Here is a 19,283-nt window from a genome sequence, read left to right on the forward strand (position 1 = left end):
TCCTGCAGACGTATGTGTACGTCAAAAGGACTGTGTTTGTGATTATTGAAATTGTTCACTTTACGTTAGTAATTGTTCTGTTTTTGTTCCCAGGGGGGGAATGGGAAGGCACCTTGGGAATGCTTAGACAAGAGGCCTGTGGGTATACATAACCTGTAGTATTTACTGTCTATACACACTAGGTAAGACCTGGGAGGACCACCCCCCTGTATTTTGGTTAGCGCGCCAGGGGGCGTTAAGGTTAGGTAAGTAGTGAGTAGGTAAGGTAGGAGAGGGTAGGTTAGGTCAGTAGTGGGTAGGTAGGTAAGGTAGGAGAGGGTAGGTTAGGTAAGTAGTGGGTAGGTAAGGTAGGAGAGGGTAGGTTAGGTCAGTAGTGGGTAGGCAGGTAAGGTAGGAGAAGGTAGGTTAGGTAAGTAGTGAGTAGGCAGAAGAGGGTAAGTTAGGTAAGTGGTGGGTAGACAGGTAAGGCAGGAGAGGGTAGGTTAAGTAAGTCGTGGATAGGCAGGTAAGGTAGGAGAGGGTAAGTTAGGTAAGTGGTGGGTAGGTAGGAGAGGGTCGGTTAGGTGAGTAGTGGGTAGGCAGGTAAGGCAGGAGAGGGTAGGTTAGGTGAGTGGTGGGTAGGCAGGTAAGGCAGGAGAGGGTAGGTTAGGTAAGTGGTGGGTAGGCAGGTAAGGCAGGAGAGGGTCGGTTAGGTGAGTGGTGGGTAGGCAGGTAAGGCAGGAGAGGGTAGGTTAGGTAAGTAGTGGGTAGGCAGGTAAGGTAGGAGAGGGTAGGTTAGGTAAGTAGTGGGTAGGTAGGTAAGGTAGGAGAGGGTAGGTTAGGTAAGTAGTGGGTAGGCAGGTAAGGTAGGAGGGGGTAGATTAGGTAAGTAGTGGGTAGGCAGGTAAGGTAGGAGAAGGTAGGTTAGGTAAGTAGTGGGTAGGTAGGTAAGGTAGGAGAGGCTGGGTTAGGTAAGAAATGGGTAGGCAGGTAAGGTAGGAGAGGGTAGGTTAGGTAAGTAGTGGGTAGGCAGGTAAGATAGGAGAGGGTAGGTTAGGTAAGTAGTGGGTAGGCAGGTAAGGTAGGAGAGGGGACTCAAACTTTAACTCTCTTTGATTTGGTATTCTTTACCTCTTTACCTCCACCTACAGTCACATACCTATTTACCTCCATCTACAGTCACTTAACTCCATCTACAGTCACATACCTCTTTACCTCCACCTACAGCCACTTACCTCCATCTACAGTCACATACCTCTTTACCTCCACCTACAGTCCCATGCCTCTTTACCTCCACCTACAGTCCCATACCTCTTTACCTCCACCTACAGTCCCATACCTCTTTACCTCCACCTACAGTCACATACCTATTTAGCTCCACCTACAGTCCCATACCTCTTTACCTCCACCTACAGTCCCATACCTCTTTACCTCCACCTACAGTCCCATACCTCTTTACCTCCACCTACAGTCGCTTACCTCCACCTACAGTCCCATACCTCTTTACCTCCACCTACAGTCCCATACCTCTTTAACTCCACCTACAGTCCCATACCTCTTTACCTCCACCTACAGTCCCATACCTCTTTACCTCCACCTACAGTCCCATACCTCTTTACCTCCACCTGGAGTCACATACCTCTTTACCTCCACCTGGAGTCACATACCTCTTTACCTCCACCTACAGTAATTTACCTCCACCTACAGTCACATACCTCTTTACCTCCACCTACAGTCCCATACCTCTTTACCTCCACCTACAGTCCCATACCTCTTTACCTCCACCTACAGTCGCTTACCTCCACCTACAGTCCCATACCTCTTTCCCTTCACCTACAGTCCCATACCTCTTTCCCTCCACCTACAGTCCCATACCTCTTTACCTCCACCTACAGTCCCTTACCTCTTTACCTCCACCTACAGTCCCATACCTCTTTACCTCCACCTACAGTCCCATACCTCTTTACCTCCACCTACAGTCCCATACCTCTTTACCTCCACCTGGAGTCACATACCTCTTTACCTCCACCTACAGTAATTTACCTCCACCTACAGTCACATACCTCTTTACCTCCACCTACAGCCACTTACCTCCACCTACAGTCCCATACCTCTTTACCTCCACCTACAGTCCCATACCTCTTTACCTCCACCTACAGTCCCATACCTCTTTACCTCCACCTACAGTCTCATACCTCTTTACCTCCACCTACAGTCCCATGCCTCTTTACCTCCACCTACAGTCCCATACCTCTTTACCTCCACCTACAGTCCCATACCTCTTTACCTCCACCTACAGTCACATACCTATTTAGCTCCACCTACAGTCCCATACCTCTTTACCTCCACCTACAGTCCCATACCTCTTTACCTCCACCTACAGTCGCTTACCTCCACCTACAGTCCCATACCTCTTTCCCTTCACCTACAGTCCCATACCTCTTTCCCTCCACCTACAGTCACATACCTCTTTACCTCCACCTACAGTCCCATACCTCTTTACCTCCACCTACAGTCCCTTACCTCTTTTCCTCCACCTACAGTCACATACCTCTTTACCTCCACCTAGAATCACATACCTCTTTCCCTCCACCTACAGTCACATACCTCTTTACCTCCACCTAGAATCACATACCTCTTTACCTCCACCTACAGTCACATACCTCTTTACCTCCAACTACAGTCACATACCTCTTTACCTCCACCTGCAGTCACATACCTCTTTACTTCCGCCTACATTCACATACCTCTTTACCTCCACCTACAGTCACATACCTCTTTACCTCCACCTACAGTCCCATACCTCTTTACCTCCACCTACAGTCCCATACCTCTTTACCTCCACCTACAGTCCCATACCTCTTTACCTCCACCTACAGTCCCATACCTCTTTACCTCCACCTACAGTCCCATACCTCTTTACCTCCACCTACAGTCCCATACCTCTTTACTTCCACCTACAGTCCCATACCTTTTTCACTCCACGGGGAGTTGAGTGTAGCAGTGTGTTCCCTCTTCACAGAGGCGTAACATAATGGGGGCTCATCCGGGATCATTCCATTAAACCCACCGGACCCTGGTGCTCTGAGCTCTCTGTGATTGGTGATTGAGGTGTGATGGTGGGTTGTGAGTTTGGGGGACTTGTTTAGTTTGTGTGTTCAGTAGACTGCAGTGTACAAAATGGCTGCCTCAGCCATCTCCCAGTTATTGAAGCGCCCTCTGTTGATTGGTTGGCTGAGGAAAGTAGACCTTTTAGCTGTAGCTGACCATTATGGACTCTTAGTCTCTGAGAAAGCCCTAAAGGCTGAGCTTGTGGTACAAGTCAGGGAGGGTTTTAGGCGAAAACTAATTTTCTTGTTGAAAGATGACAAGAGGGGGTCTTCAGGAGACGGTAAACCTTCCGATGCCAAGTCAGAGGACGGCGCGGAGGAAGGGGTTGCTCGTACCCCCTTTACATTGCCCCGATTTGACCCTTTATTTCTGCTTCGGGTCATTCAGACAGCTTTAGGATAGTCCTCGTCGAGGAAGATATACGTTCATCTCAAGTTCTTGGCTCTTTCCAGAACAGCTACCAAGTTCTTGAACCTCAGGAACTTGACCACTATCGACCTGGGCTTGTCACCTGGGCCGGTGGTGGGTTTTTCCGTCCTGTGGGCGCACTCCACCTCAATTTTCCTGTGGTCCATCTTCAATTTCTCAGAGATCATTTCCCTGACTTTGTCCTCAGACTCCGTCCAGGTCTCATGTAGAGATTCTGCAATTCTGTCCACAACCATGTTGTTCCACCTTGATCGTCCCTTGACTGATTTATCTGTCATTGTTATCATGGATTCACACACCGAACCGATTTCCTCTCTCAATGACTTAGAGAGATTGCTGTCAACTTGCCGTTCTCCTGTTTCAACTCATTCAGCTGACCTACAAACTGTTCTTCAGGTCCTGGACGTCTCTTGTCCGGTTGTCCATTCTTTTATTAGTTGAATCCACCAATATTTGGACAAAACACTTGTAGAACTGCTTGTAGAACTCTTTTTGTTTGTTTAAAATATCCTTTACCTGTGATCGAGAGACACCACTGTCCTCAACGGTAATCTCGCCAGCTTTCGTCTTTGTCATGGTAGCTAGCAACGTACAGTACCACTCAAAAGTTTGGACACACCTGCTCATTTAAGGGTTTTTCTTTATTTATTTTTTTACTGTTTTCTACATTGTAGAATAATAGTGAAGACATCCAAACTATGAAATAACATGTGGAATTGTGTAGTTACAAAAAAAGTGTTAAACAAGTCAAAATATATTTCATATTTTAGATTCTTTAAAGTAGCCACCCTTTGCCTTGATGACAGCTTTGCACACTCTTGGCATTCTCTCAACCAGCTTCACCTGGAATGCTTTTCCAACAGTCTTGAAGGAGTTCCCCCTTATGCTGAGCACTTGTTGGCTGATTTTCCTTCACTTTGTGGTCCAATTAATCCCAAACAATGTAAATTGTGTAGAGGTATTCCATCACTCTCCTTCTTGGTCAAATAGCCCTTACCCTGGAGGTGTGTTGGGTCATTGTCCTGTTGAAAAACAAATGATAGTCCCACTAAGCGCAAAGCAGATGAGATGGCGTATCGCAGCTGAATGCTGTGGTAGCCATGCTGGTTAAGTGTGCCTTGAGTTCTAAATAAATCACAGACTGTGTCACCAGCAAATTACCCCCACAACATCACAATTCCTCCTCCGGGCTTCACAGTGGGAACCAGACATGCGGAGATCATCCGTTCACCTACTTTGAGTCTCACAAAAACATGGCGGTTGGAACCGAAAATCTCCAATTTGGACTCCAGACCAACGGACACTTTTCCACCGGTCTAATGTCCACTGCTCGTGTTTCTTGGTCCAAACAAGTCTCTTCTTCTTATTGGTGTCCTTTAGTAGTGATTTCTTTGCAGCAATTCGACCATGGAGGCCTGATTCACACAGTCTCCTCTGAAAAGTTGATGTGCTCAAGAACACTAAGGTAACCTGCCTAAATGACTCGTAGCACTCACATCTGTAGCCATGACGTGCTTTGAAAGGCTGGTCATGGTTCACATCAACACCATTATCCCAGAAACCCTAGACCCACTCCAATTTGCGTACTGCCCCAACAGATCCACAGATAATGCAATCTCTATTGCACTACACACTGCCCTTTCTCACCTGGACAAAAGGAACACCTATGTGAGAATGCTATTCATTGACTAATGCTTAGCGTTCAACACCATAGTGCCCTCAAAGCTCATCAATAAGCTAAGGAACCTGGGACTAAACACCTCCCTCTGCAACTGGATCCTGGACTTCCTGACGGGCTCCCCCCAGATGGTAAGGGTAGGTAACAACACATCCGCCACGCTGATCCTCAACACGGGGGCCCCTCAGGGGTGTGTGCTCAGTCCCCTCCTCTACTCCCTGTTCACTCATGACTGCACCGCCAGGTACGACTCCAACACCATCATTAAGTTTGCCGATGACACAACAGTGGTAGGCCTTAATCAACGACAATGACAAGACAGCGTATAGGGATAATATCAGAGACCTGGCTGTGTGGTTCTAGGACAACAACCTCTCCCTTAACGTGATCAGGACAAAGGAGATGATTGTGGACTACAGGAAAAGGAGGACCGAGCAGCCCCCATTCTCATTGATGGAGTGGAGCAGGTTGAGAGCTTCAAGTTCCTTGGTGTCCACATCACCAACAAACTAATATGGTCCAAGCACACCAAGAAAATTGTGAAGAAGGCATGACAATGCCTATTCCCCCTCAGGAGACTGAAAAGATTTGCCATGGGTCCTCAGATCCTCAAAAGGTTCTACAGCTTCACCATCGATAGCATGGTTGCATCACTGCCTGGTATGGCAACTGCTCAGCCTCCGACCGCAAGGCACTACAGAGGGTAGTGCGTACGGCCCACTACATCACTGGGGCCTAGCTTCCTGGCATCCAGGACCTCAATACCAGGTGGTGTCAGAGGAAGGCCCTGAAAATTGTCAAAGACTCTAACCACCCTAGTCATAGACTGTGTTCTCTGCTACCGCACGGCAAGCAGTACTGGAACGCCAAGTCTAGGTCCAAGAGGATTCTAAACAGCTTCTACCTCAAAGCCATAAGACTCCTGAACATCTAATCAAAGTGGCTACTCAGACTATTTGCATTACACCCCCCTTTTACGCCACTGCTACTCTCTGTTTTTATCTATGCATAGTCACTTTAACTCTACCAACATGTACATATTACCTCAAATACATTGACTAACTGGTGCCCCTGCACATTGACTCTATATACAGGGGGTACCGGTACGGGCTCGCTATTGTTATTTTACTGCTGCTCTTTAAGTACTTGTTACTTTTATTTCTTATTCATATTTTTTAAACTGCATTGTTGGTTAGGGGCTTGTAAGTAAGCATTGTATTCGGCACATGTGAAATTACATTTTATCTAGATGGGATCAGTTGGATGATCTGGAGTCTTTAGCTCGGTTTCGATGGAAAACTCGCTAAAGTAAATCCTTGGGTCGTTAATCCAGAAGTCATCCAGACAGTCTTGATAGCCAAAACATTCACTGGAACTGAGGTCTGAAACCTCAGTTCTTTTATTCCCTCCATTTGAGGGGAAAGTTCAAAATGTTTGGTTCAAGTCTGAAAATGTGGGTGAAAGTCATCCAAGCCTCCTCTAAACCTCTCGTCATGTTTGTGCCAATTGGAGAAATTAGTGATTTGTCCATAAGTGTCCATAGCATGTTCTTCATGAACCATACACTCACAGAGGCAGTCCAATAGTGAATGAAATTAAGTCTGCAGTTTGTAGGCACCAAGTATGCCTTTGATTAAGTTACACATTGTATGGTAACTTGTAATAAGAATATTATACCTTGTAATAACATAAACTAAATAATATCACACAATATACTTTACACTAACCACATATTTTATGAGTGCTGTTAGTGTTTTATGATGCCTTGCAAAAGTATTCACCCCTATTGTTTTTCCTATTTTGGTGCATTACAACCTGTAATTTAAATAGATTATTATTTGGATTTCATGTAATGGACACAAAATAGTCCAAATTGGTGAAGTGAAAAAAATAACTTGTTTCAAAAAATTAAGAAAAACATAAATTAAAAAGTGGTGTGTAGATTTGTATTCACCCTCTTTGCTGAAGCCCCTAAATAAGATCTGGTGCAACTAATTACCTTCAGAAGTCACATATTTAGTTAAATAAAGACCACCTGTGTGCAATATAAGTGTCAAATGATCTGTCACATGATCTCAGTACATATACACCTGTTCTGAAAGGCCCCAGAGTCTGCAACACCACTAAGCAAGGGGTACCACCAAACAAGCGACACCATGAAGACCAAGGAGCTTTCCAAACAGGTCAGGGACAAAGTTGTGGAGAAGTACAGACCAGGGTTGGGTTATAAAAAAAATATCCCAAACTTTGAACATTAAATCCATTATTAAAAACAACAAACCTGCCAAGAGAGGGCCGCCCACCAAAACTCACGGACCAGGCAAGGAGGGCATTCATCAGAGAGGCAGCAAAGAGACCAACGATAACCCTGAAGGAGCTGCAAAGCTCTACAGCTGAGATTGGAGTATTTGTCCATAGGACCTCTTTTTTTTATTTATTTTTTTTATTTTTTTTTTACCTTTATTTAACCAGGCAAGTCAGTTAAGAACAAATTCTTATTTTCAATGACGGCCTGGGAACAGTGGGTTAACTGCCTGTTCAGGGGCAGAACGACAGATTTTGTACCTTGTCAGCTCGGGGGTTTGAACTCGCAACCTTCCGGTTACTAGTCCAACGCTCTAACCACTAGGCTACCCTGCCGCCCCAGGTACACAGAGCTGGGCTTTACGGAAGAGTGGCCAGAAAAAAGCCTTTCCTTAAATTAAAAAATTAGCAAACATGTTTATTGTTCGCCAAAAAGCATGTGGGAGACTCCCCAAACATATGGAAGAAGGTACTCTGGTCAGATGCGATTAAAATTGAGCTTATTGGCCATCAAGGAAAACGCTATGTTTGGCACAAACCCAACACCTCACATCACCCGAGAACACTATCCCCACAGTGAAGCATGGTGGTGGCAGCATCAGAATTTTTTTCAGCGGCAGGGACTGGGAAACTGGTCAGAATTGAAGGAATGATGGATGGCGCTAAATACAGGGACATTCTTGAGAGAAACATGTTTCAGCCTTCCAGAGATTTGAGACTGGGACGGAGGTTCACCTTCCAGCTGGACAATGACACTAAGCATACTGCTAAAGCAACACTCGAGTGGTTTAAGAGGAAACATTTACATGTCTTATAATGGCCTATGCAAAGGCCAGACCTCAATCCAATTGAGAATCTGTTGTATGACTTAAAGATTGCTGTACACCAGCGGAACCCATCCCAACATGAAGGAAAAAATCCCAGTGGCTAGATGTGCCAAGCTTATAGAGACATACCCCAAGAGACTTGCAGCTGTAATTGCTGCACAAGGTGGCTCGACAAAGTATTGACTTTGGGGGGGTGAATAGTTATGCACGCTCAAGTTTTCTGTTTTGTTGTCTTATTTTTTGTTTGTTTCACAATAAAAAATATTTTGCATCTTCAAAGTGGTAGTGGCATGTTGTGTAAATCAAACGATACAAACCCCCAAAAAATCAATTTTAATTCCAGGTTGTAAGGCAACAAAATAGGAAAAATGCCAAAGGGGGTGAATACTTTCAGAAGGCATTGTAGATGACATCTTGGTCCGTTGTTTAATGAGTCTATTTTCTGTCGTCAAGATGAGGTTCATTGTCCTGTTGTATTTTTTTATTTGACCTTTATTTGACCTTTATTTAACCAGGCAAGTCAGTCAAGAACAAATTCTTATTTACAATGACAGCCTAGGAACAGTGGATTAACTGCCTTGTTCAGGGGAGAACGACAGATTTGTACCTTGTCAGCTTGGGGATCCGATCTAGCAACCTTTCGGTTACTGGCCCAACACACTCTAACCACTAGGCTACCTGCCGCCCCTATTCTGGAGCAAAAAGCATTCAAACTTTAGAATACACTACATTACCAAAAGTATGTGGACACGTGCTCATCAAACATCTCATTCCAAAATTATGGCCATTAATATGAAGTTGGTTCCCCTTTACTGCTATAACAGCCTCCACTCTTCTGGGAAGGCTTTCCACTAGCTGTTGGAACATTGCTGCTATAACAGCCTCCACGCTTCTGGGTAGGCTTTCCACTAGATGTTGGAACACTGCTGCTATAACAGCCTCCACTCTTCTGGGAAGGCTTTCCACTAGCTGTTGGAACATTGCTGCTATAACAGCCTCCACGCTTCTGGGTAGGCTTTCCACTAGATGTTGGAACACTGCTGCTATAACAGCCTCCACTCTTCTGGGAAGGCTTTCCACTAGATGTTGGAACATTGCTGCAGGGACTTGCTTCCATTCAGCCACAAGAGCATTAGTGATGTAGGGCGCTGATGTTGGGCGATTAGGCCTGGCTCGCAGTCAGCGTTCCAATTCACCCCAAAGGTGTTCAATGGCGTTGAGGTCAGGGCTCTGTGTAGGCCAGTCAGTCAAGTTCTTCCACACCAATGTCGACAAACCATGTCTGTATGGACCTCACTTTGTCCACGGGAACATTGTCATGCTGAAACAGGAAAGGGCCTGCCCCAAACTGTTGCCACAAAGTTGGAAGCACAGAATTGTCTAGAATGTCATTGTATGCTGTAATGTTAAGATTTTCCTTCACTGGCACTAAGAGGCCCGAACCATGAAAAACAGCCCAATGTGCTTCATCACTCGGCTATCCCATTCTGTGAGCTTGTGCGGCCTACCATTTCGCGACCGAGCCGTTGTTGCTCCTAGACATTTCCACTTCACAACAACAGCACTTACAGTTGACCGGGGCAGCTCTAGCAGGGCAGAAATTTGACTTGTTGGAAAGGTGGCATCCTATGACGGTGCCACGTTGAAAGACACTGAGTTCTTCAGTAAGGCCCATTCTACTGCCAGTGATTGTCTATGGAGATTGCATGGCTCTGTGCTCGATTTTATACACCTGTATACACGGTGTGGCTGAAATCGCCGAATCCACAAATTTGAAGAGGTGTCCACATACTTTTGTATATGATATGGATCAAGATAGCAGGCTGATTGGGGCAATATCCTGACCCTGCAGTTCAAAATGGACTTATTCTGGCCAGTGGGGTCAACAATGGTTCCTGGTCTGAAGGGGGTTGATAGGCCCCTCCCAGTAAAAGGGGTTTGTACTGATGCGACATGAGGGTCCACTCCTGAGGGGCAGGTCGTCTCTAAGGGGCAGGTCGTCTCTAAGGGGCAGGTCGTCTCTAAGGGGCAGGTCGTCTCTAAGGGACAGGTCGTCTCTAGGGACAGGTCGTCTCTAAGGGGCAGGTCGTCTCTAAGGGGCAGGTCATCTCTAAGGGGCAGGTCGTCTCTAAGGTGCAGGTCGTCTCTAAGGGGCAGGTCTGTGCAGGTAACTCACGTCTCATATAGATGTCCTCCCTCCACCCGCTGCTCTACGAAGGCCAGCTGTCTGACGTGCAGGGTGGAGTGGGGGAAGGCTGCGTGTATCCATGGTAACCCCAGGAGAGACATCAGGATGTTGATGAGCCCAGAGAGCATCAGGTCCCAGTGGTACGCTGTTCCCTTCAGCAGCCTGACACACACACACACAGTTGACACACACACACACAGTTGACACACACACACACACACACACAGTTGATACACACACACACACAGTTGATACACACACACACACAGTTGATACTCACTCACACACACACACACACACACACACACACACACACACACACACACACACACACACACACACACACACACACACACACACACACACACACACAGGTGATACACACACACACACACCCAGTTGATACACACACACACACACACACACACACACACACACACAGGTGATACACACACACCCAGTTGACACACACACACACACACACAGTTGATACACACAGTTGATACACACACACAGTTGATACACACACACACAGTTGATAAACACACACAAACAGTTGATACACACACACACACACAGTTGATACACACACACACAGTTGATACACACACACACACACACACACAGTTGATACACACACACACACACACAGTTGATACACACACACACACACAGTTGATACTCACACACACAGTTGATACTCACTCACACACACACACACACACACACACACACAGTTGATACACACGCACACAGTTGATATATACACACACACACACACACACACACACACACACACACACACACACACACACACAGTTGATATATACACACACACACACACACAGTTGATATACACACACACACACACACACACATACACAGTTGATATATACACACACACACACACGGTGGATAGATACACACACACACACACACACACAGTTGATATATACACACACACACACACACACACAGTTGATATATACACACACACACACACACACACAGTTGATATATACACACACACACACACACACACACACACAGTTGATATATATACACACACACACACACACAGTTGATATATATACACACACACACACACAGTTGATATACACACACACACACACACACACAGTTGATATATACACACACACACACACACAGTTGATATACACACACACACACACACACACAGTTGATATATACACACACACACACACAGTTGATATACACACACACACACACACACACAGATATAGCGCATCGCCTTCGGCACATCTTTACCTGTTCTCGGGAGCGTTGGTGAGAGAGACCACGATGTTCTGGTCGATGAAGATGAGGAGAGCCAGGAGGAAGCCCAGAACCATGGCCGACAAAACGTTCATGACTGACAACTTCCCAACTGGAGCAACGCTGAACATCGGACCGTTATGGAAGTTAAATGCTGGAACTGTAGAAACAAGACTAGGGTTAGGGTTAGGCTTGAGGACTAGGCTTGAAGACTAGGGTTGAGGACTAGGGTTGAAGACTAGGGTTGAGGACTAGGGTTGAGGACTAGGGTTGAGGACTAGGGTTGAAGACTAGGGTTGAAGACTGGGGTTGAAGACTAGGGTAGAGGACTAGGGTAGAGGACTAGGGTTGAAGACTAGGGTTGAAGACTAGGGTTGAAGACTAGGGTTGAGGATGAGTGTTGAGGACGAGGTTTGAAGACTAGGGTTGAGGACTAGGGTTGAAGACTAGGGTTGAGGACTAGGGTTGAGGACTAGGCTTGAAGACTAGGGTTGAGGACTAGGTTTGAAGACTAGGGTTGAGGACTAGGGTTGAAGACTAGGGTTGAGGACTAGGGTTGAAGAATAGGGTTGAAGACTAGGGTTGAAGACTAGGATGGAAGACTAGGGTTGAAGACTAGGGTTGAAGACTAGGGTTGAGGATGAGTGTTGAGGACGAGGCTTGAAGAGTAGGGTTGAGGACTAGGTTTGAAGACTAGGGTTGAAGACTAGGCTTGAAGACTAGGGTTGAAGACTAGGGTTGAAGACTAGGGTTGAAGACTAGGGTTGAAGACTAGGGTTGAAGACTAGGGTTGAAGACTAGGGTTGAAGACTAGGGTTGAGGACTAGGTTTGAAGACTAGGGTTGAGGACGAGTGTTGAGGACGAGGCTTGAAGACTAGGCTTGAGGACTAGGCTTGAGGACTAGGGTTGAAGACTAGGCTTGAAGACTAGGGTAGAGGACTAGGGTTGAAGGCTAGGGTTGAAGACTAGGGTTGAAGACTAGGGTTGAAGACTAGGGTTGAGGATGAGTGTTGAGGACGAGGTTTGAAGACTAGGGTTGAGGACTAGGGTTGAGGACTAGGGTTGAAGACTAGGGTTGAGGACTAGGCTTGAAGACTAGGGTTGAGGACTAGGGTTGAAGACTAGGGTTGAAGACTAGGGTTGAAGACTAGGGTTGAAGACTAGGGTTGAGGACTAGGGTTGAAGACTAGGCTTGAAGACTAGGCTTGAAGACTAGGCTTGAAGACTAGGGTGGAAGACTAGGGTTGAAGACTAGGGGTGAAGTCTAGGTTTGAAGACTAGAGTTGAGGATGAGTGTTGAGGACGAGGCTTGAAGACTAGGGTTGGGGACTAGGTTTGAAGACTAGGGTTGAAGTTTAGGGTTGAAGACTAGGTTTGAGGACTAGGCTTGAAGACTAGGCTTGAAGACTAGGGTTGAAGACTAGGGTTGAAGACTAGGGTTGAAGACTAGGGTTGAAGACTAGGGTTGAAGACTAGATTTGAGGACTAGGTTTGAAGACTAGGGTCGAGGATGAGTGTTGAGGACGATGCTTGAAGACTAGGGTTGAGGACTAGGTTTGAAGACTAGGGTTGAAGCCTAGGGTTGAAGACTAGGGTTGAGGACTAGGGTTGAGGACTAGGGTTGAGGACTAGGCTTGAAGACTAGGCTTGAAGACTAGGGTGGAAGACTAGGGTTGAAGACTAGGGGTGAAGTCTAGGTTTGAAGACTAGGGTGGGGGTGAGTGTTGAGGACGAGGTTTGAAGACTAGGGTTGAGGACTAGGGTTGAGGACTAGGGTTGAAGACTAGGGTTGAGGACTAGAGTTGAGGACTAGGTTTGAAGACTAGGGTTGAGGACTAGGGTTGAGGACTAGGGTTGAGGACTAGAGTTGAGGACTAGAGTTGAGGACTAGGGTTGAAGACTAGGGTTGAAGACTAGGGTTGAGGACTAGGGTTGAAGACTAGGGTTGAGGACTAGAGTTGAGGACTAGGAATGAAGACTAGAGTTGAAGACTAGGGTTGAGGATGAGTGTTGAGGACTAGGGTTGAGGATGAGTGTTGAGGACTAGTCTTGAAGACTAGGGTTGAGGGCTAGGAAGGGGACTAGTGTTGAAAACTAGGGTTGAGGATTAGGGTTGAGGACTAGGGTTAAAGACTAGGGTTGAGGACTAGGGTTGAGGACTAGGGTTGAAGACTAGGGTTGAAGACTAGGGTTGTGGACTAGGGTTGAAGACTAGGGTTGAAGACTAGGGTTGAGGACTAGGGTTGAGGACTAGGGTTGAAACTAGGGTTGAGGATGAGTGTTGAGGATGAGGGTTGAGGACGAGGCTTGAAGACTAGGGTTGAGGACTAGAGTAGAGGACTAGAGTTGAGGACTAGGGATGAAGACTAGGGTTGAGGATGAGTGTTGAGGACTAGGGTTGAGGATGAGTGTTGAGGAATAGGTTTGAAGAATAGGGTTGAGGACTAGGAAGGGGGAATAGTGTTGAAAACTAGGGTTGAGGATTAGGGTTGAGGACTAGGGTTGAGGACTAGGGTGGAAGACTAGGGTTGAGGATGAGTGTTGAGGACAAATTTTGAGGACGAGGGTTGAGGACGAGGGTTGAGGACAAGGGTTGAGGAAGAGTGTTGAGGACGAGGATTGGGATGAGGGTTGAAGACTAGGGTTGAGGACTAGAGTTGAGGACTAGGTTTAAAGACTAGGGTTGAAGACTAGGGTTGAGGATGAGTGTTGAGGACGAGGTTTGAGGAAGAGGGTTGAGGACTAGGGTTGAAGACTGGGGTGGAAGACTAGGGTTGAAGACTGGGGTTGAGGATGAGTTTTCAGGATGAGTGTGAGGTCGAGGGTTGAGGACTAGGATTGAAGACCAGGGTTGTGGATGAGTGTTGAGGACGAGGCTTGAGGACTAGAGTTGTTTGTGTTTGAGTGCAGAAAGTAAGAAACAGAGGAGAGTATATCAGGTGGACAGGGAGAAGGAGTCAGGTACTGAAGAGGGTACAGAGGATAAAAGGACGGAAGGACAGGAGGAGAAGCTTGATGTCGTTGAACAGGTAGGATCCCAATGAAGAAGAAGGAGAGGAGAGTTGTCGAGAAAGAAGAGGAGAGGGTACTGAAGTATAGATGGAGTGGAGGAGAGGGGTACTAAAGGATGGAAGGAGAGGAGGATAGGGTACTGAGAGGCGAGAAGGAGAAGAGAGTAGGGGTGCTGAAGGAGAGGAGGAGAGGGTACTGAGAAGGGAAAAGGAGAGGAGGAGAGGGGTGCTGAAGGATAGGAGGCGAGGGGTGCTGATGCTTGATGTCATTGAACAGGTGGGATCCAATGAAGAAGAAGGAGACAGAAGAGGAGGAGTAGAGAAGGAGGAGAGGAGGGAGGTACTGACGCTCGATGTCGTTGAACAGGTAGGATCCGATGAAGGAGAATGTCAAAACCGAGATAGGCAGGGCACAGTCTGACAAAACCTCTCTCACCCTGGCATGGAGGAATGGACTGGAGGGAGAGAGGAGAGGGAGGGTGAGGGAGAGAGGAGAGGGAGAGAGCAGGGGGGGGGGGATAGAGGGAGGAAGAGAGAGGGAGGAAGTGAGGAGAGAGAGCGAGGTTGATTGGATTAATCAAAACAATTAGACTATGTATGCCAAAGCTTATTGAAAAGAGGCTGGACTGACAGAGGCATTCATGGCAGCTAGCAGACACGGTGGCCCTCAGGGCAGGTATCAGACACAGAGGCCCTCAGGGCAGCTGGATACAGGGTACCTCAGAGCAGGGAGCAGACAGAGGCCCTCACAGCAGCTTCAGACACAGGGGCCCTCAGAGCAGGGAGCAGACATAGAGGCCCTCAGGGCAGCTTCAGACACAGGGGCCCTCAGAGCAGGGAGCAGACATAGAGGCCCTCAGGGTAGCTTCAGACACAGGGGCCCTCAAAGCAGGGAGCAGACATAGAGGCCCTCAGGGCAGCGAGCAGAGGCCCTCAGGGCAGCGAGCAGACACAAGGGCCCTCAGAGCAGGGAGCAGACAGAGGCCCTCAGGGCAGCTGCAGACAGGGGCCCTCAGGGCAGGGAGCAGACACAGAGGCGCTCAGGCCAGGGAGCAGACATAGAGGCCCTCAGGGCAGGGAGCAGACACAGAGGCCCTCAGGGCAGGGAGCAGACACAGAGGCCCTCGGAGCAGGGAGAAGACATAGAGGCCCTCAGGGCAGGCAGCAGACACAGAGGCCCTCAGGGCAGGGAGCAGACACAGAGGCCCTCAGGGCAGCTAGCAGACACAGCGGCCCTCAGTGCAGGGAGCAGACACAGAGGCCCTCAGGGCAGGGAGCAGACACAGAGGCCCTCAGGGCAGCTAGCAGACACAGAGGCCCTCAGGGTCTAAAGGTGTACACTACATAGGGAATAGGGTGCCATAGAGCCCTGGTCTAAAATTGTACACTACATAGGGAATAGGGTGCCATAGAGCCCTGGTCTAAAGTAGTGCACTACATAGGGAATAGGGTGTCACTTGGGATGCACACAAGGCCCTGCAATAGGTCAATAGGAACCGCATGGAGAGGCCACACCTCTAATGTGCACTATACAGTGCAGTCAGAACCTTTCACTTACTCCACATTTTGTTACTTTACTCATCAATCTACACACAATATCACACAATGACAAAGCAAAACAGGTAGAATTTCTTTTGCAAATGTATTAAAAATAAAAAACGGAAATATCACATTTACATAAGTATTCAGACCCTTTACTCAGTGCTTTGTTGAAGAACCTTCAGCCGCATTTACAGCCTTGAGTTTTCTATGACGCTACAAGTTTGCCACACCTGTATTTGGGGAGTTTCTCACATTCTTCTGTTCTCAAGCTCTGTCAGGTTGGATGGGGAGCATCGCTGTACAGCTATGGTCAGGTCTCTCCAGAGATGATCGATCGGGTTCAAGTTCGGGCTCTGGCTGGGCCACTCAAGGACATTCAGAGACTTGTCCCAAAGTCACTCCTGCATTGACTTGGCTGTGTGCTTAAGGTTGTTCTCCTGTTGGTAGGTGGACCTTCACCCCAGTCTGAGGTCCTGAGTGATCTGGAGCAGGTTTTCATCAAGGATCTCACTGTGCTTTTCTCCGTTCATCTTTCCTTCAATCCTGACTAGTCTCCAAGTCCCTGCCACTGAAAAACATCCCCACAGGTGCCAGGTTTCCACCAGACGTGCGCTTGGCATTCAGGCCAAAGAGTTCAATCTTGGTTTCATCAGACCAGAGAATCTTGTTTCTCATGGTCAGAGTCCTTTAGGTGCCTTTTGGCAAACTCCAAGCGGGCTGTCGTGCCTTTTACTGAGGAGTCGCTTCCGTCTGGCCACTCTACAATAAAGGCCTGATTGGTGGAGTACTGCAGAGATGGTTGTCCTTCTCTGGAGCTCTGTCAGAGTGGCCATCGGGTTCTTGGTCACCTCCCTGACCAAGGCCCTTCTCCCCCAATTGCTCAGTTTAGCCGGAAGGCCAGCTCTAGGAAGAGTCTTGGTGGTTCCAAACGTCTTATATTTAAGAATGATTGAGGCCACTGTTTTCTTGGGGACCTTCAATGCTTCAATGCTTCGACCTCATGGCTTGCTTTTTGCTCTGACATGCACTCTCAACTTTGGACCTTATATAGACAGGTGTGTGCCTTTACAAATCATGTCCAAACAATAGAATTTACCACAGGTGGACTCCAATCAAGTTGTAGAAACATCTAAAGGATGATCACGATGCACCTGAGCTCAATTTTGAGTCTCATATCAAAGGGTCTGAATACTTCCGTACATCGACGGGACCACAGTGGAGAAGGTGGAAAGCTTCAAGTTCCTTGGCGTGCACATCACTGACGATCTGAAATGGTCCACCCACACAGAAAGTGTGGTGAAGGCGAAACTGCGCCTCTTAAATCTCAGGAAGCTGAAGAAATTTGCTTGTCATCTAAAACCCTCACAAACTTTAACAGGGAGAGCATCGTGTCTGGCTGTATCCCCACCTGGTACGGCAACTGCTCCGCCCGCAACCTCAGGGCTCTCCAGAGGGTAGTGAGGTCTGCACAACACATCACTGAGGTCAAACTACCAGCCCTCCAGGACACCTACACCACCCGATGTCACAGGAAGGCCAACAAGATCATCAAGGACGATAACCACTCGAGCCACTGCCTGTTCACCCCACGACCATCTAGAAGGTGAGGTTAGTTCATTTCCATCAAAGCTGGGACCGAGAGACTGAAAACAGCTTCTATCTCAAGGCCATCAGACTGTTAAATATCACTAGCCGCCTTCATATGTATATACTGTATTCTATTCTACTGTATCTTAGTCAATACCACTCCGACATTGCTCAATCTAATATTTATATATTTCTTAATTCCATTATTTTACTTATAGATTTGTTTACTGTTCTGAATTGTTAGATACTACTGCACTGTTGGAGCTGGGAACACAAGCATTTCGCTCCGCAAAAACATCTGCTAAATATGTGTATGTGACCAATAGAATTAGATTTGATTTGAATTCAACTGCACTGCCTTCGTGAGTCCTGTTTATAGTGCGCACCGGATGGACATGGTACAGACACATACCACAGTCTTAGCTAGGCTACCAAAATGTTTCAGTCTGGCTTGAGTTTGTAAAGCTTGACAATGAATAACCAAAAAAACTAAACCAACAAAACACAGCATAGCAGAAACACGTAGGACTATTACAGCCACATTTGAGCAGTAGCCTCGGTTGGCAACTCAACTACAATACATTTGGAGTGTACCATTCAGCAACGTTGCAGTGCAAAATAAGGAAAAACATGTTTTAAGTTGAAATGTTACAACAACCTACAGCATAGCAGCAAAGGCTGGATAAATCTTATTGATCTCTTTTGTTTTAATATGTTAAAACGCCATATACAGCACCCTGTGTACATGCTGTAATGAAACAGGCAGGGAGCATCGACCAATCTAGCCCGAAGTCCAGCGCGTTATCGACTGTGCCCTTAAAGCATGCTCAAGCGGCAGAGTCGATTTCCGAGCTTATAAACCCAGTGTAATGGCTGTCTTGGGAAGAAGGTGAGGACCAATGCGCAGCGTGGTACGTGTTCATCTTTTTAATAAAGTAAACTGAACACTGAATAACAAAACAACAACGAAAACAACCGAAATAGTTCTGTCTGGTGTAGACACACAAAGACAGAAAACAACCACCCACAAAACACAATAGAAAACAGGCTCCCTAAATATGGTTTTCAATCAGGTACAATGATTGACAGCTGCCTCTGATTGAGAACCATACCAGGCCAAACACAGAAATAGCAAATCATAGAAAAACTAACATAGACAACCCACCCAACTCACGCTCTGACCATACTAAAACAAAAGATAAAACAAAGGAACTAAGGTCAGAACGTGACACCAAGGGTCGTTACAATACTGTAGGTGGAGATTAGCTAACTATTCTGAACTTGAACGAATGTTATCCACAATTAGTGTATATTTTAGTTGTCAATCAAA

The 19,283-nt window shown here is 46.9% G+C and overlaps 1 protein-coding gene across 1 annotated transcript in view; it reads right to left on the bottom strand.

The window, feature by feature from the left end:
• LOC139374409 (solute carrier family 4 member 11) overlaps positions 1–19,283 on the bottom strand; it is a 70,955-nt gene that overhangs the window by 5,998 nt on the left and 45,674 nt on the right. The window contains exons 11-13 of the mRNA XM_071115462.1: positions 15,173–15,279; positions 11,807–11,972; positions 10,505–10,678 (exon numbers count right to left, since the gene is read on the bottom strand). Coding sequence (XP_070971563.1) covers positions 10,505–10,678; positions 11,807–11,972; positions 15,173–15,279 — 447 coding nt within the window. The remainder of the gene's footprint in view (positions 1–10,504; positions 10,679–11,806; positions 11,973–15,172; positions 15,280–19,283) is intronic.

Source organism: Oncorhynchus clarkii, chromosome 19 (assembly GCF_045791955.1).
Source record: "Oncorhynchus clarkii lewisi isolate Uvic-CL-2024 chromosome 19, UVic_Ocla_1.0, whole genome shotgun sequence".
Classification (NCBI taxonomy): Eukaryota; Metazoa; Chordata; class Actinopteri; order Salmoniformes; family Salmonidae; genus Oncorhynchus; species Oncorhynchus clarkii.